The sequence below is a fragment of the Aquarana catesbeiana genome, linkage group LG06 (assembly GCF_042186555.1).
Source record: "Aquarana catesbeiana isolate 2022-GZ linkage group LG06, ASM4218655v1, whole genome shotgun sequence".
NCBI lineage: Eukaryota > Metazoa > Chordata > Amphibia > Anura > Ranidae > Aquarana > Aquarana catesbeiana.
Genome location: NC_133329.1, coordinates 313,372,052 through 313,394,948, shown reverse-complemented (window position 1 = coordinate 313,394,948; position 22,897 = coordinate 313,372,052). Strand labels below are relative to the sequence as shown.

The 22,897-nt window shown below is 43.5% G+C and overlaps 1 protein-coding gene across 7 annotated transcripts in view; it reads left to right on the top strand.

Moving 5' to 3' along the window:
- Positions 1 to 22,897, top strand: part of LOC141146890 (UDP-glucuronosyltransferase 1A1-like) — a 193,044-nt gene that overhangs the window by 153,316 nt on the left and 16,831 nt on the right. Inside the window, exons 1-2 of one of the 7 annotated variants that reach the window (XM_073633668.1) lie at positions 14,114 to 14,236; positions 21,421 to 22,436. The exons of 5 other annotated variants lie outside the window; for them this stretch is intronic. In XM_073633668.1, coding sequence (XP_073489769.1) covers positions 21,582 to 22,436 — 855 coding nt within the window. In that variant the 5' untranslated portion in view covers positions 14,114 to 14,236; positions 21,421 to 21,581. Of the gene's footprint in view, positions 1 to 850; positions 1,604 to 14,113; positions 14,237 to 21,420; positions 22,437 to 22,897 lie in introns of those variants that run through there. One more of the 7 variants, XM_073633665.1, reaches the window with a different exon arrangement.

Genomic DNA, 22,897 nt, shown 5'->3' with positions numbered 1-22,897 from the left:
CAAAAGGATGTCACAGTTATGGATCTTTTCAGTAGAGCTTCCATTTGGCTTCTAAGATAACATGATCTTTATAGGAGGCATCAATTGTGTTCGAAGAAACCCTCTGACTCAAGTAGGTGCAATGCTTGCTACTGCCTTTAAAGTCTGTATTTCTTTGTTTTTTTAACTGTTGTGTTATTATTTGTTGTCAGTAAATAACAGGGATGAATTTCTCAACCAGCACACTAGGCCTTTGTGAATTAAGGTGCAACTCAAGCCAATTTTTTAAATATAATTTTGATTAGAGTGAGGAACAGTTACAGCCCCTGTAAACTTTTTTTTTACAGTTGTCTATGTTCCCATGCAGAAAGTTCTCCTCACTTCCTGTATTTTTAACAATTGTTAAACCAGTAAACAAGAATATTCAAAACCATCCTCTTTATTATTTACTGAGAGACAATTACATTTCCTCAAAAAGTTGAATGCCTTTCTCGGTTTGCCCATAAATTATAGTTTGGAGAGAAAGTTCAAATATGAAGTATTCTAAATCGTTTTTCTCTTACTACCTACTTTCTCAACTTTGTAGAAATGCATATTTAACAATTTAACTTTCAACTGCAAGACTGACAGCTATAGTGAAACATTTGTTATCTGAAAAAGTTCAACAAAAAAGCAAAGTTCATTTGTGATAGCTGATAAGGAATTAGAGTGGATTACCAAGTGCATATGTGTGCATACAGTGCTGTGTAAAGAGTTTTGAATGAACCTCTTGGCAGACATGAGTTTTTGCAACGTTCTTAGATTTCTTTTTTTTTTGGTGACATTTAGACTGAATGAAGGTGGAAAGCTGCTAGTTGTACCGCAAGATGGAAGCCATTGGCTCAGCATGCGAGACTTGGTGGAGGAGCTGTCCCACAGAGGTCATGAGAGTGTTGTGGTTGTCCCGGATGTTAACTTTCACTTTAAGAATTTAGACCAATTCACTGTGAGAACTTTTTCTGCTCCCTACACCATAGAATATATGGAATCAATGATAAAAGACATTGCCGATGCAGTGTTTGAAGAGAGGACAGGCTTACAGAAAGCAATGTATATGTATGATAGGTTGGTGAATATGAGAAATTCTTGTGTAGCAGCATGTCAGAACCTTCTTTACAATGAAACTCTTATCAATGATTTGGAAACATTCAAGTTTGATGCTATGTTGACTGACCCTGTTTTCCCATGTGGAGAGATATTAGCAGAACATTTATCTATTCCAACTGTGTTCTTCATGAGAGGGGCTTTTTTTGAGGTTGACCAGGAAGCAACCCAATCTCCCAGCCCACTTTCCTATGTGCCACGATTCTTCACTGGGTACACTGACCACATGACCTTCAAAGAAAGAGTAAAAAACTTTCTGTTGAGATATGCTGAGCTGATTATGTCCCACATTTTCTATGCTCCTTTTGCCCAACTGGCATCACATTTTCTGCACAGGGAGGTCACAGTTCTGGACCTTTTTAGTCGGGCTTCAATCTGGTTATTAAGATATGACTTTGTCTTTGAATTTCCAAGACCTTTAATGCCAAGCATGGTATTTATTGGAGGAATCAACTGTGCCAAGAAGAAGCATCTAAACCAGGTAGAAATTATTGGTGTTAATAATATTTGAGTGAAAAGAAATGCATGCAATCCAGCATGCCAAGTTGTGAATGGGCCTTAATTAAAGACCAGCAATGAATTTAACAGAAAAAAAAGATATTGGTGTTGAATTGCTACTTGTATCTCTTATCTATTGTGCCGGGATCCATATTATTTTACCCAATGTGACAGTACTTATTGTGCTTTCCATCTTGACCCATCTCTTTTCCTTATTATTTTTTGCCCATTCTCTTATTCGTGACAGTATAATTGCGTTATAATAATTTCTAAGATCACCCCCCTCACGCCTTATCCTTAACTAACTGTGTCAACTTTATTCGTGATTTTTTCCTTCTCCATATAAACCTTAAGAACATTGTTTGTACTGTTTTAAAAAAAAACTGAAATTCGAATTTCACAACATGGTTATATTCTTTCTATTTTATTCTATTCTTTTTTTATTCTATTCTTTTCTATTCAATTTTTTTTCTATTCTATTCCCCTATTTTCTATTGTATTTTACTCTCTTTGGAAATTGGAAAACAAATCAAAAACATTTTCAAATTCCAAAACTTTTCAAATATGAAAACTATTCGAGATTGAAAACTATGTGAAATTGATTCTAAAACTATTCAAATCGTTTTGAATTCAAATTGTGTCCGAATTTTTTTTTCATTATTTCAGATTCATTTAAACTTGGTACTGTTGTAATTCGAAAATTCGGATACATCCGAATTTCTGAAAACTGAAAATTCATCCGAATTTCAATTTGGAATGAAACAAACTACACATGTCTAGCTGGTTAGAAGAAACCAGGACGCGGGCTCAGAACCACGGAGATCCCTGGCTTCCTGGTCCTTGGTTCTGAGCCTGCTTCCTGTTTTTTTGCACCTGGCCAGTGGCAGTGAGGCTGTTTCCTAAAATGCAGTGATCTACTATCCATCCACATGAGGTCTGTCCAGGGATGTGCGTATGACAGGCCCCATATTTTGCTGCCTTTGTAAAAAGTTTATTGTAATTTTATCATGAAAGTCTTTCTTAAGCAGGCCATAGATGATATTGTTTTCTGTCCTTCCACCAGGAGTAGGAAGAAAAGGAAATTGTCCAATTCCCCCATCAACACAGTCAGTGTTGATGGGGGAATCTCTCCTGCCGAGCTATTCTTCTGTGGAGGCAGAACACAATGATCACTGATAGCGGCTATAGCTGCTGGCAGTAATCACATACAATAAAATATGACAGGCTGGTTGTACTGAAGTTGATCAATGGATCAAGCTGGGATGAAAGCAAATTTGTGGCATTGCTCTTGTGTTAAATATAGAGATTTCTAAAAAAAAGTCACTATAGGCAGGGTAGATTAGACTAGAAAAGGACTTTTCCTAATACACAGTTCTTCAACATCAAAACATGCACTGAAGAGAATGCTATCCCAGCTGGCTATGAGTGCTATGAATACTGGTCTGCGAGACCACAGGCTCTCCAGGATTGCTCAGCCTTGTAGATTGCAGCACCTCACTGCACAGGTCCACATTCTGACCTCTCAATAGGAGCCCACCTAATTACTGGAATGGGACCTCCTGTCTCTTGGCTTGGGGCACCCCTGACCCCTGACTGAGACCTCCTGTCTCCAATATGGGAGCCCTGAGCTATCCTCAGGCTTGGTAAATACAAACCCCGTATACCTGTATATTCACACAGGATGCAGGTATCCAGCAAAGCCTGGACACAGATTGAAGATTCCGTCCAACCCAAGACACTTTGAAACCTTCAAGCTCCAGTCCTCGAGCTGGGATTACAAAACCCAGAGAAAACCAAAAACACGGCTTTCTCTGCTCAGAAACAATAGTCTGGCACTTCGCATTAAAGGAGAAGTACAGCCAAAGCTCGTTTGGCTGCACTTCTCCTGTGGATCACAGGAGTGCAGTTCATTCTGCACTCCTGTGACCCGTTTTCAGCTGACAGCAGTCTGAAGCCGACTGTCGGTTGATGTCACAGACCTGGTCCAAGCTCGGGCAAGATCGTGATAATGAAGTCGGGATCCACCCACATGCCTGAACCGGCACCCGCACCCTGAGCCAGCCGCTCCCGCCCCCTCCATAGCCCAACGCTCCAGTGAGTGAGGAGGGGGGGGGGGGGCAGAGCAGAGAGCAGTGATGGACAGCCACCAGCTCTCTGCTCAGAGTTCCCTGAGAATCGAGCAATCAGCTGTGTTAGATCGCTCGGTTCTCAGTGTTGGATCCGGCGGGAGACAGGTGCAGCACCGGACCAATGCTGCATCCACCTAGGTAAGTATGATTCTAAAATTTTTAAAAAGTCCATACTTTTCTTTTAAGCCTTAATGCAGTTGTATATAAAAAGACATGCTATACAAAGAACACAAGGCTTGAAAACATAAATACACATTGATAATATTATGTCTTTCAACCTGATCTTTTAGTTATTTTAACATGTATTTCTAAAAAAAAAATCTATAGATAGAATGTATAGACTCTACATTCATCTTTCATCTAAAAAATCTTTCCCTAAATGGTATATTGTACCTGCTATTGCTCAACAGTGTCACCTTTATCTCAGATGACAGGAACTGCTAAGTCATGGAAGTTAGGAATGTACTGATAATAGCAATTTATTGCGAAACCTAGTTGACCCTATTAGTTTTAACTATATATGTCACATGAGGGTCTGACCTTACACCATACTTTGGTGTTTATCTCTAAACTGAAATATTGATACATGCTAGACTCTTTGTGCTCTTTTCACACGGTTATGCATTATCAGGGCTTTTTTTTCTCAGAGAATAGGTGCAGGAACTCCCCCCTTCTGAGTCACCCCTTGTCTCTGCCCCCTACCCACCACTGACCACCGTCCCTTGATTCCACCCCCTACCGACCTACCAGTACTGCCCCTTTTAGAGACTACAGAACCAAGTATCGTTTTGTGGTGCTAAATCATTTGTATGAAACATGTTGATGATAAAAAGAAGAGCAGTAAATTAGACTCCCTGCAGTCAGCAACAATAGAATCCAAGCAATAGATCCCCACACAAAAATAGACTCCCCCAGCAACAATGGACTCCACCCCAACAATAATAGATTCCCTGCAGCAACAGTGAACCACCCAGAACAAAATATCACACTCAGTAACAAAATATCCACCCAAGCAATATTAGACCCCCCAGCAGCAACAACAGATCTCCCAGCAGCCAGCAACATAAGACCCCCCCAGCAACAATAGATTCCCCATCAGCAACAATAGACCCTCACACAAAATCAGATCCCCACCAGTGACAATAGGTCCCCCAGCAGACAACATCAATAGACCCTCCAGCACACCCCACACCCCATGCTATTACATATATTCAGTGCTGGAGGTGCCGGAACTGCGTTCCCCCGCGTTCCCACTGAAAAAAAGCCCTGTGTGTTATCATGTGCATTTGAACAGCATTTATCATCATTTTTTGCATGTTTTTAGTGCATGCAAATATGCACAAACTGTCTTAAAAGTAGTCAAAGTGCATTAACAGATTTATGCATTCATGCAGTGTGGTTTGGTACTTCCACTAACTCCAACTTGGCAATCAGTTGCCAACTGTCCCGGATTTGCTGGGACAGTCACACTTAACTAAGCTGTCCCGGGCTGGCCGTGTCCTCTCCTGCCTCCCCCTGTACTGTGACCTCATGCCCCCCCTACTGTGTCCTCTTGCTCCGTCCCCATATCATGCCTTCCTGACCCCAGTATTGTGCCCTCCTGACCCCCCCATACTGTGTTCTCCTGACCCCAGTATTGTGCCCTGCTGCCCCCCTGTAATGTGCCCTCCTGCCTCCCCCTGTACTGTGCCCTCCTTCCCTCCATGTACTGTGCCCTCTTGCCCCCCTACATTTCCCTGCTGATAGCTGTACTCTGCTTATGCCCTGTCCTCTGCCCTACTGACCCCTCTCAATTTCCATGTCCTCTGCCCTGCCTTGCGGACCCCTGGTCCTCTGCCCTGCTGACCCCCAGTTCTCTGCCCTGCTGACCCTCAGTCCACTTCCCTGCTGACTCCTGTCCTCTGCCCTACTGACCCCCTGTCCTCTGCCCTATGGATCCCCTGTCCTCTGCCCTACTGCCCCTCTCCTCTACTCTACTCAACTTACCCCTTGTCCTCTGTCCTACTGACCCCTGTCCTCCACTCTATTGACCCCCTGTTCTCTGTCCTGTTAGCCTTGTCCTCTCCCCTACTACCCTAAATACTACTGACCTGTGTACACTGCCTTACATCCTACTGACTTCTGTACACTGCCCTACATACCTACTGACCTCTGTGCACTGCCCTACCTATTACTGACCACTGTACACTGCCCTACTTGCTACTAACCTCTGTACACTGCCCTACCTAATACTGACCCCTTAATACTTCCCTACATATTCTGAGGACCTCTGTAGACTCCTCTACATCCTACTGAGGTGATTTGGTAACTGGTCGTGGGCCACAATAAAATGGTTCAGAATGTGACAGGGAGGCCACAAGGGCCCCCTGGAGCATGTGTTTCAAGTGTTTTTTTTTTTTTTTTTTTTTTGAGGAAGGGAAGAAGGGAAGAAGAAGGCTGGAATGGAAAAAGGGGGAGAGAAAGAGTGTGAGGAAAAGGTGGGAGGGGGAAGGAGAAGATAGCAAAAAGGAGAAGGGAAACCCCCTTCACTTTTTTTTTTTCCCTAAAAAGAGGGAGGGGGAGGATGTTTTTTTTTTTTTTTTTTTTTTGCGGAAGGAGTAAAGCAGGGGAGAAGAAGGCGGGGAAGGGAAAAGGGGATAGGTAAGAAGTAAATAAGAGGAGAATAAGAAGGGAAAAGGAGAAATGAGAAGGGAAGAATGAAGGGAGGGGGGAAGGGAAGTAAAATTAGGGAATTAGGGATAGGCAAAAGGGGAGGGGAAGGGAAAAGGGGAGGGGAAGAGAAGAGGAAAGGGGGGGTTTATGGGTTTTTTTGGGGGGTTTTTTGTTTGTTTTTTGAGGAAGGGAGGCAGGGGAGAAGAAGGAGGGGAAGGGAAAAAGGGATATGAAAGACAGGAATAAGGGAAGCAGATGGAGGGAAAGGGAAAAATGGGAGGGGAAGGATGTTTTTTTGGTTTTTTTTTTGCGGAAGGAAAGCAGGGTAGAAGAAGGCGGGGAAGGGAAAAGGGGATAGGAAAGAAGGAAATAAGGGGAGAAGAAGGAGGGAAAGGGAAAAAAGGGATATGAAAGACAGAAATAAGTGAAGAAGATGGAGGGAAAAATGGGAGGGGAAGAATGATGGGAGAGGGGGAAGTGAAGGGAAATTAGCGATAGTCAAAAGGGGAGCGTAAGGGAAAAGAAGAGGGGAAGAGAAGAGGGAAGGAGGGGGGAAGAATTTTTGCCTTTTTTTGAGGAAGGGAAGAAGGGGAGAAGGAGGGAAGGAGAATTAGAGAGAAAGGGGGACAGGGGAAGGGGAATAAAAAAGAGGAAGTGGAGAAGGTGGATGAAGGAACTATAGGAGCACTTCTCTGTTGTTCTAATGCACTACCACAGTTGGAGGGCCGTCGTTGTCATCGCTGTGATTTTGGTCGTCTTCTGCCATTCCAGGTGTGTGTCCCTCCTCCATCTCTGAAGATAGATTTTTATTCTTGCGCTTCAGCTGTAAGTACTTAAAGAGGAACTGCGTCTGCTCACATAATTTGTAATAAGAACATCTTTGCTATTCTGAAGCTTCTCTCCAACCACTTTGCATATTACTTTATATATTCTGTGATTCTGTACTTGCCAAATATGCTGCAGAAATCTCCCTCCACCGAGTCTGGTTGCATCCATTTTAACTGTGGGCAGCTGAAACTGCTGCCTGTTCACTTCCTGGATTTACACAGACACACAGAGGCACGCCTCCAGCTCTGCAGCCCTGCAGCTCTCCTTGGCCCTCTTATGACTCATCCCCCCTCCCTTCCTGGCAAACTCTTACGAGAGTGAGAGAGAGAGCTGTGCATGATGTCATAAGCCTAGGCTAATGACCAGACAAGAAACGGGAAGTGGGCTGTATAAGGTATTTACTGGCAGAAAAAAATGTTTTACTATCCAAAAGGTAAAATAACAAGGGTAGAAGATTTCATACCTGGTGGAAAGGTCTGATTGTTTTGGAGGTGATCTTGCATTGATCACACCACCATTGGCCTGTAATGACTGATCATCATTTAGATGGCTGGGGGAAAGGCCAGAACGTTTTGGAGGTGATTTTGCATGAAGCACCCCACCACTGGCCTGTAATGAATGATCCTGCTTTGGATGGCTGTTAGAAAGGCCAGATCGTTTTGGAGATGATTTTGCATGGAGTATACCACCACTGGCCTGTAATGAATGATCCTCCTTTGGATGGCTGCTGAAAAGGCCAAATCCTTTTGGAGGTGATTTTGCATGGAGCACACCATCATTGGTCCATAAAGAATGATCCTTTTTTGCATGGTCATTGGAAAGGCCAATCCTATGCATTAAGGTGAAAAAACTTCGGACACTGACCGCCCCCCCAGCCCCCCCCCCGTTTTACTCACCTGAGCCTGTTCGCTCCCTCGGCTGGACTCGGGAGCGCGCCCGCAAGGTAACCCCCAGGGAGAGCGCTTCTCCCAGGGGGTTTACCGATGCGAGGAGGAGCCGCGAGCGCCGCCTGGGGACCCCATATTTTGCTGCCTTTGTAAAATGTTTATTGTAATTTTATCACGAAAGTCTTTCTTAAGCAGGCCATAGATAATATCATTTTCTGTCCTTCCACCACAAGTAGGAAGAAAATAAAATTGTTCAATTCCCCCATCAACACAGTCAGTGTTGATGTGGGAATCTCTTTTGCTGAGCTATTCTTCTGTGCCGGCAGAACACAATGATCACTGATAACGATCCTGATCACTGATCCGACAGGCTGGTTGTACTGAAGTTGATCAATGGATCAAGCTGGGATGAAAGCAAATTTGTGGCATTTCTCCTGTGTTAAATATAGAGATTTCTAAAAAAAAAAGTCACTAGAGGCAGGGTAGATTAGACCAGAAAATGACTTTTCCTAATACACAGTTCTTCAACTTCAAAACATGCACTGAAGAGTATGCTATCCCAGCTGGCTACACTTCCACAGTACCAGTGCTATGAATACTGGTCTGCAAGACCACAGGCTCTTCAGGATTGCTCAGCCTTGTAGATTGCAGCACCTCACTGCACAGGTCCACACTCTGACCTCTCAATAGGAGCCTACCTGATTACTGGAATGGGACCTCCTGTCTCTTGGCTTGGGGCACCCCTGACCCCTGACTGAGACCTTCTGTCTCCAATATGGGGGCCCTGAGCTATCCTCAGGCTTGGTATATACGAACCCTGTATACCTGTATATTCACACAGGATGCAGGTATCCAGCAATACCGTACACAGGATTGAAGAGTCTGTCCATCCCAAGATACTTTGGGACCTTCAAGCTCCAGTCCTTGAGCCGGGATTACAAAACCCAGAAAAAAACAAAAACACAGCTTTCTCTGCTCAGAAACAATAGTCTGGCACTTCGCATTAAAGGAGAAGTACACCCAAAGCTCGTTTGGCTGCACTTCTTCTGTGGATCACAGGAGTGCAGTTCATTCTGCACTGCTGTGACCCTTTTCAGCTGACAGCGGGCTGAAGTTCACTGTCGGCTGATGTCACAGACTGGGTCCAAGCTCGGGCAAGATTGTGACAATGAAGTCGGGATCCACCCACATGCCTGGACCGGCACCCGCACCCTGAGCCAGCCGCTCCCGCCCCCTCCATAGCCCAGCGCTCCAGTGAGCGAGGAGGGGGGGCAGAGCAGAGAGCAGTGAGTGACAGCCACCAGCTCTCTGCTCAGAGTTCCCTGAGAATCGAGCAATCGGCGGTGTTAGATCGCTCGGTTCTCAGTGTTGGAGCCGGCGGAAGACAGGTGCAGCATCAGATCCATGCTGCATCCACCTAGGTAAGTATAATTCTAAAATTTAAAAAAGTCCATACTTCTCTTTTAAGCCTTAATGCAGTTGTATATAAAAAGACATGCTATACAAAGAACACAAGGCTTGAAAACATAAATACACATTGATAATATTATGTCTTTCGACCTGATCTATTAGTTATTTTAACATGTATTTCTAAAAAAAAAATCTATAGATAGAATGTATAGACTCTACATTCATCTTTCATCTCAAAAATCTTTCCCTAAATGGTATATTGTACCTGCCATTACTCACCAGTGTCACCTTTGTCTCAGATGACAGGAACTGCTAAGTCATGGAAGTTAGGAGTGTACTGATTTTTATTGAGCAATTTATTGAGAAACCTAGTTGACCCTATTAGTTTTTAACTATATATGTCACGTGAGGTTCTGACCTTACACCATACTTTGGTGTTTATCTCTAAACTGAAATATTGATATATGCAAGACTCTTCCTGCTCTTTTCACACAGTTATGCGTTATCATATGCATTTGAACAGCATTTATCATAATTTTTTGCATGTTTTTAGTGCATACAAATATGCACAAACTGTCTTAAAAGTAGTCAAAATGCATTAACAGATTTATGCATTCATGTAGTGTGAATTGGTCCTTCCACTAACTCCAACTTGGCAACCAGTTGCCAACTGTCCCGGATTTGCTGGGACAGTCACACTTTTTACTAAGCTGTAATGAATGATCCCCATTTGGATGGCTGGGGAAAAGACCAGATAGTTTTGGAGGTGATTTTGCATGGAGCACACCACCACTGACCTGCAATGAATGATCCTCCTTTGGATGGCTGCTGAAAAGGCCAGATCCTTTTGGAGGTGATTTTGCATGGAGCACACCATAATTGGTCCATAAAAAATGATCCTTTTTTGCATGGTCGTTGGAAAGGCCAAATCCTTCTGGAGAGAAGGATAAACGGACCCCTGGTGTCTCACAGACAGAGAAAGGAATTAAGGACACAGGTTCTTCAATTCCTTTCTCTGCAGCCTCAGCTGAATTAATAGGAAGTGCTCTGTGCAGAGCAGCTTCCCATTCATTCACAAACTGAACCATAGTAAACAACACAGTTTACTATTTAATAAACAGAGTGAGTGATCAGTACAGATCACTCACGCTGTTCATTCAGAAAAAGAAGGGACCGGTAAATGACATATTTACTGGCCCCTTCCCCCCGCTCTCTATCCTGACACATACTGCAGCAGTCAGCAGGAGAGGCGAGAGGGGGGAGCTGGCAGCACTGTGGAGGAGGGAAAAGACGGGGGGGGCCCAGGCAGCAGGAGGAGAGAGAGGAGGGGTGGAGGGACAGCATTTACTAGAACCAGTTGCTGTATTTTCCTCCTGCAGCCACTGGATCTGGCTTTCAGCAGCTGCAAGAGGAAAATACAGCCAATCGGTTCTAGCAAATGCCGCCCCCCGCCGACCCTCCTATGCAGGTCTGACTTCAAGGCAGCAAGGTAGCAGGCTGAATCCCTTGGGCCTGGATCCTGATTACCCTGCGATCAGCGGCAGTGCGGGCTCACAGAGCAGCAGGTGGTGCGAATGTAGCTCAGCAGTTAAGCCAGGTCAGTCCAGCCCGATCCAACCTCTCAAATCCCAGCTAGTGTCTGCACTGCAGACAATTTGGTGCCCCCCTCAAGTTGGCACCCGGGGCATGTGCCCCCTTAGTTACAGCCCTGGGCACACCAAGCACTCTGTACCTACTCTGTGACTTTCGACACAATCTTCCCAGCTGCAAAGCTAAGCCTAGTACACTACTCTGCCTCTAGTGGGAGCTGATTAAAAAATTCATGACACTTCCATTTCTACCTATGTAATGTGTGTGACTGCACTTACTGCTTTGCAAATCAGAGGACACTATTGCTTAGGAATGCGTTTTGGGGAAACAATACCCTTCTTCAACCTGACAATAGTACAGTCTAGGCGGCATATAAAGTACTAACAATGCACACATAGGCTTTTAGAGGAGTTCAGAGGCAGAAAAAAAAACCTCATTGCCAGTGCATCCAGGAGCAGAGGTGATTTGGTGGAAAAAACTCTTGATTTGCGTAAACACGTGTAAACACATCTAAATGCTGTGAGAACCGAGCGATGGGAGGTGTTCGATCACTTGGATCTCAGTGTAGAAGCACTGGGGGATAGATGCGGCATCGGACCGATGCTGCATCCACCTAGTTAAGTATGAATCCAAAAAAAAAAAAACATACTTCTCTTTTAATGTAAAATAAGAGCAACACTATTTCATTTGTAAGTTGAATAACTATTCAAAAATGAGCACACTGTTAAAAATACTTTCGTATATAGACAGTGAATATTAACAATATATATATATATATATATATATATATATATATATATATATATATATATATATATATATATATATATATATATATAGGAAAGTAATCAATATGCTCTGTTTCATTTACAAACCAATTACCAGCTATGAAGTAAAAATTCCCAAATTGACATTGTTAAAAAAAAATCCTGGCATGAGTGTCCATAGCCGGACGTATGCCCTGGCAGTTGTCAGTGATGGGGGTCATTGGTGATTGGTGGGGCTTGAGGGAGTAACACTGGTACTCACTGGGGGATGATCAATGGTGCTTAGTGATGGGCATAGCTCCCAATTGTCCCTGATTTTGAGGGACTGTCCCTGATTTGGAACAAAGTCCCTCTGTCCTTCTCTCCTCCTCATTTGTCCTTCTTTTTGGTCTGATCTACAGTATGTAGTTCTATATAAAATACGTTATTTATCTTTCAAATAGTGTTTCCTAGTGCTAAACCTTTCATCCAAATTGTAAATTGTTGCATTTGTAAAATTCAAAAGCCATAATGGCTGGAAAGAATAGTATTGTTAAAAAGACACTGGGTTTAACTTATATTTTTTTTGTTTCATTCTCCTTTAAGGGGGCATGGTGGGAGTGTGTCCTATGACTATATACGTTTGCTAATAAGTGTCCCTCATTCCCATCTCAAAAAGTTGGGAGGTTTGTGTTTAGCTGATTTATGTGGAAAGTTCAGATGAGCTTTAATTGCACACGTATTTGCCTTGAAATCAATGAAAGCCCATGTTGGTGATTGTCAACGTGTGTCAATGCACATCTACACGTATTGACGTGTAATTCAAATTGTCCAGGGTGAGGTGCGGGGTTTTTCAGGGTAGATTCTAATAGGTGAAGAGTATTTGGTATCAAAAGGAGATAAAGGAGATACACATGTTTTACCTATCGTACTCATCATTTGCTTAAAGGGGTTTTAAACCCTCGTGTTTTTTCACCTTAATGCATCCTATAACCCCCCCCCCCCCCCCGTTTTACTCACCTGAGCCCGCTTGTTCCCTCGGCGGAGATGCGCTCTTCCTCTCTGCCCGGGGTTCTCGGCTCTTGATTGGATAGATTGATAGCAGCTCAGCCATTGGCTCCTGCTGCTGTCAATCAAATCAAATGATGCAGGCGCGAGTCCGGCATTCTGTGTCTATGCACGCAAATGCTGGACTCGGGAGCGTGCCCGCAAGGTAACCCCCAGGGAGAGCACTTCTCCCAGGGGGTTTACCAATGCGAGGAGGAGCCGCGAGCGCTGCCGGTGGACCCCAGAAGACGAGGTTCGGGTCCACACTGTGCAAAACGAACTGCACAGTGGAGGTAAGTATGATATGTTTGGTATTTAAAAAAAAAAAAAAAAAAAGATTTACCATCACTTTAATCCAAGTGACAGTTACTTTTAGCTCTTGTAAAAAATAACAGGCAAGTAATGACTGTTATTGCTTAGTTCACTATTTTTATATATATATATATATATAAAATTTATATATTTTTATATTATAAGAACCTTTTTTTTTTTTCGACTGGCAATTGCGCTATGTTTTTTATCAAAAAGGGGAAAGCAGTTCTCTTGTTTTAACACTGTATGTTTGGTGCTCCGACTACCATGCATACAGTGCTGTGGCAGGTAGTCTAAATTATGATGTCAGAATGTAGAAATAGATTACAGACCTTCAAATAAAAATGTTCTTCCATTGTTTTGTCCAAATTTTCTCCAGTTATATGCCATGTACTAATAAAATACCATTTATTATTTTTATGATGTGAAGGCAAGGCTGAAGACATGGTGATGTTCCGTTTTGAAACAAATCAATCCTTGACTTGATGAACATCCCTATTAATATACTATTCTGTTATCATGGATATACATATGTACTTTTGTACCAATTTTTCCAGATTCATGTATACCATTATGCAAATAACTTGTACTGAGACCATTTTCTATAATAAAAACCATTTGTAAACCAAAAAAAGACATTGTATAGGTCAAATTGGACAAATGTCTGCATAATGCCTATATACTCCCAGGCTGTAAAAAGGGGAGAGGAATCTGGGTGTGTGAAGCTGGAGAGATTTGGGAGGGGACGGAGAAGGGACAGGGGATCTTTTCCTGGAAAATGTTACCTATTGAGAAATATTGAGAAGTTGCTGCTTCTTGCCTTTACTAGTGCAATGAGGAAAAGTTCTGCATATTTTGCTACGCTCCCTAAGGCTGCCTTTATACAGACTTGCCTGCACTCAAATCTGATTTGTTGACAGTGCTGTCTCTTGATCTTTACTGAACCCTATGCCTTTAATGTTTAGTATAGTTTAGTGCAGAGTTCAGTTAAACAAGGAGGAGACAGAAGAGCACAGTAAGTACAGATAACAAATGTATAGATAACAGGCCAGGGTGACTTTAGTAATGAGGGTCTGCTGCAGCTCTCTAAAAGGCAATATAATACACTAAGGTGCACTCATTCCTGTGCATTGAAGTAACACACATTTTAATGCATGATAGCGCAACAGTGTGAACAAGCCCTTAAAGTTCCTCAAAGAGATGGTGCTTTGCACAGCTGAAAGCATGTTCCTATTTTTCATAACCAGGGAAGTTGCTTAATGATACTTATGTCCTCTGAACTCCTTTTTGTTTTAATCCGAGTTCGGTATCACTGTTTTAGCAGTACAGTGTTCACCTGTACGTTACAAAATCCTGCTTGTTACAATTTTCTCTAAGGTTTTTTATTAAAGCGGAGGTCCGCCAATTTTTTTTTTTAAAGTCAGCAGCTACAAATACTGCAGCTGCTGACTTTTAAAATAAGGACACCTACCTGTCCAGGGCGCCTGCGATGTCCTCACCCGAAGCCGATCTGTCCCTCGCTCCTCGGATGCTGCCACCACCATTTTCGGTAAGGAAATCAGGACGTGAAGCCTTGTGGCTTCACTTCCTGGTTCCCAACTTGCGCATGCGCAATCCAAATGGTACCTGCTGTCTCTGGGACCCGTGTGTCTCCCAGCAGACAGCGCGGGGGGGACAGGAAGAGGCGTAGACTCCCGCGGGAGTCTATGCCCAGAAGTGGGTGGAAATACCTGTCTTATACAGGTATCTGCACCCACCCCCCCTCCCCCCTGAAAGGTGCCAAATGTGACACCGGATGGGGGGGAGGGTTCCAAAAAGCGGAAGTTCCATTTTTGTGTGGAACTCCGCTTTAATGTCGATCGTGGGATAGCTAGTAGCAGTTGACCATATTCAGCTCAACTTGTTCTGTAATGTTGAGGATGTTTAACGGATTATCCAAGCCGCATTTCTGCCTCTGCTTTCTGCGGTTGACCTGCAATTCCAGAAAGCACACCTTCCATAGAAATCAATGGCAGAGCATGTTAAACACATGTTAAAATGTTAATGCACAGCGTTGCACAGAGAAATACTCCCTGACTTGCAAATGCACATTAAAGTGTAAAAAAAAAAAAGATATGCCTTAGAGCAGAGGTCTCCAAAATACAGCCCTTAGGCAACATCTGGCACTCTATGGGATTTGACTGATTTAGGTCAGCAACTCAGCAGAGGCTACCGATGGTCTCTGGTTCCGATGGGGACCTTAATGTGAGGGGGAATCTGATAGGGAACCTGGTGTAAGGGAAACTCTGATGGGGACCCTAATGTAAGAGGGACTCTATTTGGCACCCTCATGTAACGGTGGACTCTGATGGGGACCTTGTTGTAAGATGGTCTCTGATGGGTACCCTAGTGCAAGGGGGGACTTTTATGGGGATCCTGATGTAAGGAGGAACTCCGATAAGGACCCTGATGTAAGGGGGAAGTACAATGGGGACCCTGGTGTAAGGGGGACTCCAATGGGGCCCCCGATGTAAGGGGGGGATTTTGATGGGGACCCTGATGTAAGGGGGTACTGCTAAGGCCAAGTTCGATGTAAGAAAAGCTCTGAATGGGGACACCAGTGTATAGGGGAACTCTGATCAGAACCCTAATGTAAGGGGAAACTTTGATATGGGCCCTAATGTAAGAGGGACTCTGATGTAAAGGGGACTCTAATCAGGGCCTGGATGTAAGTGGGACCCTAATATTAATATTTGGCTATCTATTACTTGTAAATTATACATTGCAGCCCTCATACTGAGAAGTTTAGAGACCCCTGCTTTAAAGCCGTGTTTTTTTTTGAGTCTCCCCCTTTAAGAAACTATGGACCCCCTCCCCAGAAATATTCACATAAACACAACTTTGCATGCAGTGAGTACTGTATATGTACTTTATTTGACTGAAATGTGATTGCCTCATACATGCTTGACATACACAAAGTTTTAAGTAAACAATCTTAACAAAAAGTGGTTTTGATCACTTTTTGTTTCACATTAGATTTGCTCTTCATAAGGATACTTTATAAGGATACTCGTGTATAAGCCGAGTTTCTCAACACATTTTTTTGTGCTGAAAGTGCCCCCCTCGGCTTATACTCGAGTCAAGGACTTTTCTGGTGCAAAGAATGACATTTTCTGAACCGACTTTGGGGCCCTGTATCTCAGGACTACTTGGTGCTAGGAACCCCAAATTTGGTGTTCAAAGCTGGGGTTCCTAGCACCAAGTGGCCCCAAAGTCGGTTCAGAGAATGTCATTCTCTGCTGCAGAAAAGTGCTTGACATTTTCCAAACCAAATTTGGGGCCCTGTATCTTGGGGCCACTTGGTGCTAGGAACCCCAGCTTTGCACACCAAATTTGGGGTTCCTTGCACCAAGTGGCCCCGAGATACGGGGCCCCACAATCAGTCAACTGTGTCCATCTGCAGCAATGTCATTTCGGGACCCTTTGGGTCCAGAGACCCCAAATTTTGGCTGCAGCTAGGGGGCATCTAGGAACCCTTAACTAGCGAGTTTGAAGTTCGGGGGACCTATGGCTGCAAATGGGCACAGTGAGGCTGCAAATGGGCATTGTTGATCCTCTTTTCCACTTACAGTAGCTGCGCATTTCTCACCCTAGGCTTATACTCGAGTCAATAAGTTTTCCCAATTTTTTTTTTCAAACACTGTAGCTGCTGACTTTTAATAAGGACACTTACCTGTCGGAGCCCGCGATGTCGGCCCCCTGAGGCTAATCCGTCAATCGGATCGGGTGCCGGCGCCGCCATCTTAACGAAGGGAAACAGGCTGTGGAGCCTTGCAGCTTTACTTCCCATTTCCTACTGCGCATGTGCGAGTCACGCAGCGCTTTGTGAATGGCCCTGTTGATTTCTGGGACACACACATGTCCCAGAAGACAACGGGGCAGCTCGGCAAAGAGGAGGAAGTGAAGGAACAGCGCCACGGAATGTGAAGAGGCAGATTAGGAAGACTGCCCAGCAACAGGGGTTTCTGGTAAGTAAAAAAACATTTTTTTTTTCACATTTTTTTTATATATTTTTTTGAGAATATTATGTAATTTTTTATTTTAGGGTGGACCTCCGCTTTAATGTTTTTAGGAGAAAGTTCTTATCTTTATTCAGCAGTTCCGACAATCTGAGTCCCAAAGTCAATATATATACAGATACACCGGGCATTAACCGCAGCACAAAGATTACTCCGCCGAGACTATTTGATGATTTTCGGGCTCAGGCGGAGTAATCCTTGTGCTGCTGATCCCAGCAATTGCATTACCCGGTGTATCTGTATAAAAGTGGACATCGGGACTCAGATTCGATTGTCAGAACTGCTGAATAAAGATAGGAACTTACTTCTAATAACATTAACTAGTCATGTTCCTCCACCAGCTGAGCAGATGGAGCACAGAAAACACAGTGCAGTCTGGATCATGTGTCCAGGTACCATGCGGAAGGAGACCTGGACACATGATTCTGTCTGAGTGAATCCCATACAGGTGGCAACCCTACGCCGCGGAGAGGAGGGGGAGAGTAGCTAGGCTTCGGGCGGCCGCATCGCTGGACCGTGGGACAGGTTAATGTCTGTTTTTTAAAACTCAGCAGCTACACTTTTGGTAGCTGCTGACTTTTAATAAACTGAAAAAGAAGTGGAACTCCGCTTTAAGGTTTTTTTTCTTTATTTTCACCTGGTTAGCCAGCCAGGAACACACTTCCTAGGGCGGCTCCATTCTTTGGAGGAGCAACAGAGCCACCCTTAGACAGCAGCATTGTCAATATGGGGAGAGGGTATTATAAGATGTACTAAAAGATTTAGGCTGGGTTCACACTGGAACACACAGCGGCTCACAGCAGGAGTCCAGTGCGTCTCCTTTCACCGTTTCAGGTCCGATTTCAGCCCGAATGTTGGGCTGAATTTGGACCTGAAACGGATCAAAAGACGCACAGAGATACTCTGCAATTCGCACCGGAGCCGCTGTGGAGATGTGTGAACTGGCTCCATAGAGAGCCGGTCACAATCTCCTGCTATGCGAAATGGATGCGGGGAAACCCACATCCAATTTGCATAGGTGTAAACCCAGCCTCAGATGGCATTTAAAATTATTACAAATCAATGCCAAATTCAGCTAACACTTTTTAAGCAGTTACAGCAATATTTTTTTTTTTTTCCAATATACAAACAAAAAGGAGACAATACGCCCTACTCCAATCCTCCTATCTCAGCGCTAAAGGATATTCGGTATATGAAGATGGAAAATAATGATTGTAATAAACCGCAGTGATTTAACCTGATGTCACCATATTCTGAGTGAGATATCTCTCAGCAGCCACTAATAAAAAATAGAAATATAAATATGGATGAATGAATGTACTATATGAAACAGCAATTAACCCATCAAAGCAGCGCTATTTTCAGTCCTCAATGCTGACTGATAAAACAAAGTCTTTGTAAATGCAAGCAAAACACATGCAGGCAGGTAAATTCCAACAAAGACACAGCGGTAGGAGCTCGGTCTGGATTCCCTTATATGAATAGTAGATCTGATGGGTGCACCTTTCACCATCTATTGGGACACCTTGTGCTGCACACACCCCATAGGGGTTCAAACTCACCGGAGCCAGGAGGTTAACAAGCCTTGGATCAAATCCTCTCTCTGTTTACTCCCGAAGTCCTCCAGGGTTGATGATCAGATAACAGCAACAATGTCCACATGTAAAAAAGAGTCCCCGAATAGTCCAGTACCGTTTTGATAATTTATTGTAAGTCACAAATCAGAGAAAAAAAAAAAAAAAACGAATAAAGTAAATACACTGTAAAAATCAGTGGGCGCAGTTCCTTACAAAGGATAGCCTTCTAGCTTTCAGTTGGTTGGTAATAGTGGATAACTCAAACTGCTTCTCTCAAAGCACAAGGGTACTGGTTGCAGACTGGATGGATGTTACACACTCACAGCTGATCAGTCCTTCATTCCACTAGTATACAACTACAAGCTTGGAGCGCACTGCGTGTCACGAGACACGAGAGGGAGGAAGTGCGGATCAGCTGTGCCTGGCTGACACGCAGTGCGCTCCAAGCTTGTAGTTGTATACTAGTGGAATGAAGGACTGATCAGCTGTGAGTGTGTAACATCCATCCAGTCTGCAACCAGTACCCTTGTGCTTTGAGAGAAGCAGTTTGAGTTATCCACTATTACCAACCAACTGAAAGCTAGAAGGCTATCCTTTGTAAGGAACTGCGCCCACTGATTTTTACAGTGTATTTACTTTATTCGTTTTTTTTTTTCTCTGATTTGTGACTTACAATAAATTATCAAAACGGTACTGGACTATTCGGGGTCTCTTTTTTACATGTGGATATTGTTGCTGTTATCTGATCATCAACCCTGGAGGACTTCGGGAGTAAACAGAGAGAGGATTTGATCCAAGGCTTGTTAACCTCCTGGCTCCGGTGAGTTTGAACCCCTATGGGGTGTGTGCAGCACAAGGTGTCCCAATAGATGGTGAAAGGTGCACCCATCAGATCTACTATTCATATAAGGGAATCCAGACCGAGCTCCTACCGCTGTGTCTTTGTTGGAATTTACCTGCCTGCATGTGTTTTGCTTGCATTTACAAAGACTTTGTTTTATCAGTCAGCATTGAGGACTGAAAATAGCGCTGCTTTGATGGGTTAGTTGCTGTTTCATATAGTACATTCATTCATCCATATTTATATATCTTTTTTTTTTTTTATTTTGGTTTTACATACCGTATTTATCGGCGTATAACACGCATTTTTTTCCCCTTAAAATCAGGGGAAAATCGCGGGTGCGTGTTATACGCCGATCCCCTGCGATCCTGAGCTTCGAAATCGCCGACCGCGATTTGAAAATGGCGCCGCCGGCGCCGAAATACACAGCGCTGGTCCTCGGCTCTTCTCAGCCACTTTCGGCTTCACTCGAGAGCCACCCGAACCTAGCTCAGTGTACTTGGCTAGGTTCGGATAGCTCCGCTCACAGTCACGCCCATCCCGGGCGGGACTACGAGTGGAGCCGAAAGTGAACAAGAGCCGCCGAGAAGAGCCGAGGACCGGCTCTGTGTATTTCGGCGCCGGCGGCGCCATTTTCAAATCGCGGTCGGCGATTTTGAAGCTCAGGATCGCAGGGGATCACAGGATTTTCAAACTGCGAGCTGCAAGGCTGCACTGGGGCAAGGCTGCACTGGGGTAAGGCTGCACTGGGGCAAGGCTGCACTGGGGCAAGGCTGCACTGGGGCAAGGCTGCACTGGGATAAGGCTGCAAAGGACACTGGGGAAGGCTGCACTGACATGGCTGCACTGGGGCAAGGCTGCACTGAGAAGGCTGCAATGATGGGCATTTAAATGTAAGTTTTTTTCCCTTAAACTTCCCTCCTAAAAGTTTTTTTCCCTTAAAATTCCCTCCTAAACTTGGGGTGCGTGTTATACGCCGGTAAATACAGTAATTAAAAGAAAAAAACATTGTAAGCACCCTATAAGTGTTATATGGTTTGTCCCAACCCTGTGTTCATTCATCCAGTGGGGCACTCTAATACAGGAGGTGTGTTACTGGCCAGATCACCATGTAAAAAAGCCTAAAAATAAGAAAGCTAATGCAGCCACCACATCTAATGATCTAACGCTTTAAGATTGTTATATTGCAATACATTACATTTTGTTTTTGCATTTATTACTGCATAGGTTAGGTAAAGCTGTAGCAAAGTAAATGAACCTACATGTTGACTATAAAAAGCAGGTCCCAAAGTACTGGGTCATGTTATACACAGCTATGCTAGCAGGTTTGGTGAGGGGTGGTTATAATGTATATATAGATTTAAACTGGCATTGTTAAAAGCAAAACTTTGCTCAGAACATTTCAGTATTGTGAAGATTCATACTGGGTGCAAAATTGCCTTATGTTTACTATTTATTTTTAACCTGCTTTAGGCAGAAAACTTACCTTACATAGTAAGACCTGATTTGCATTAGTAGTTATAGTTTGTTACACTATGTTCGTATTAGGGTGTGCTAATCACATGTCCAAGTCACTGTGTTTTTGTTTTTTGGAATTTTGAAAACATCTTCGAAGCATTTTTACAAGAGTTTTAAGGCATTTTTCTGTCATTTTCTATCACTTCCAATTTTGTACATACCATAAACGGTATTTAAATTTTTTATTTAATGCATTTTATTACAGGTGAAAATTGAGAAATCGCAGGTTTTGTCTGAAGTTTAAATATCCCTGCAGATCAAAGAACCTTAAACACTGCCTTGTTGCTACTAGTACAAGCCTTCATTCCTGGATTATTGTACCAAGGAAGCTGCGGTTGTTGACTGAGTTGTGAATATACTGCAATTATGCAGATTCACATGTTTCTCTCTTTGACGATAGGAATCTTTTTTGTTTTGGTAACCATTAAACAGGCTGAAAGTGGAAAACTGTTAGTGATACCTCAAGAAGGAAGTCATTGGCTCAGTATGCGTGGTATGGTGGAGAAGTTGTCTCACAAAGGACATCAGGTTGTTGTGGTTGTTCCTGAACCTAATATTTTCCTTAATGATTTGGGCTTTCCAGTGCAATCCTATAATTTGCCTTTCAGCAAAGAATTTATGGAAGCTCAGGTAAAACAAGTGAGCAAAGAAGTGTTTGAATATAAAACAGTGCCTCAAAAGTTAAAGACATTGTATGAGAGAGTTACAAATTCAGCTAACTGGCTATTGACTTCCTGCAAGCTTTTTCTGCAGAATGAAACACTTATCAAATATTTGGAAGAAGACAACTTTGATGTTCTACTGAGTGACCCGGCTGTTCCATGTGGTCAGATTGTAGCTGAGCACCTCTCTATTCCATCTGTGAACTTCATGCGTGGGACTCCTTTTGGCATGGATGAAGAAGCTTCTCAATCACCAAGCCCACCTTCTTATATACCTAGATTGTTCACAACCTACACTGACCATATGAACTTCAGCCAGAGGGTGAAGAATGTTTTAGTCCGATTGTTTGACTATGTACTATGTCATATGCTTTATTCCCCCTACGCTCAGGTTGCCTCAGAGTTTCTGAAAAGAGATGTGACATCTGTAGATCTTTTCAGCCGAGCTTCTATATGGCTTCTGAGATATGACTTTATTTTTGAGTACCCAAGGCCTATAATGCCAAACATGGTTTTTATAGGTGGCATCAATTGTGTCAAGAGGAAGCCATTAAACCAGGTAGAAAAATTTTATTATATGACTTGTCTATCTGTAATCAGCAGGGTCTACCTTGGTGGTTGTCGATTTATGGGCTAAAGGGGGCCTCAAATGTGGCCTCTGACATTACCAAAAGGCTCCACATAATGTTCAATATATGTAATGCTTAACAGGACTGTCAGAAACTGAAGACCTAATAGAGATGAGGGTCAGAGAGTGTGGAAATGCTACATTTTTGGCTTGGGATATGCTGCAGAAGACAATATGAAAATGGAAAGATGTTACATGAGGCTAGTAGAGATTAATGGTATTACCCTAATCAACGTTCCCACTACAAACTGCTGAGATCCGAGCCGCACATCATACACCAAAGGGCCAAGAGTTGGGCACCAGGGGTCTAACTGCTAGAGAAACTGGGGCTGTAGCCTTATGAGTTTGTGGAAGTACTATATGGAGCACAACACGCTGTAGAATCCAGCTTT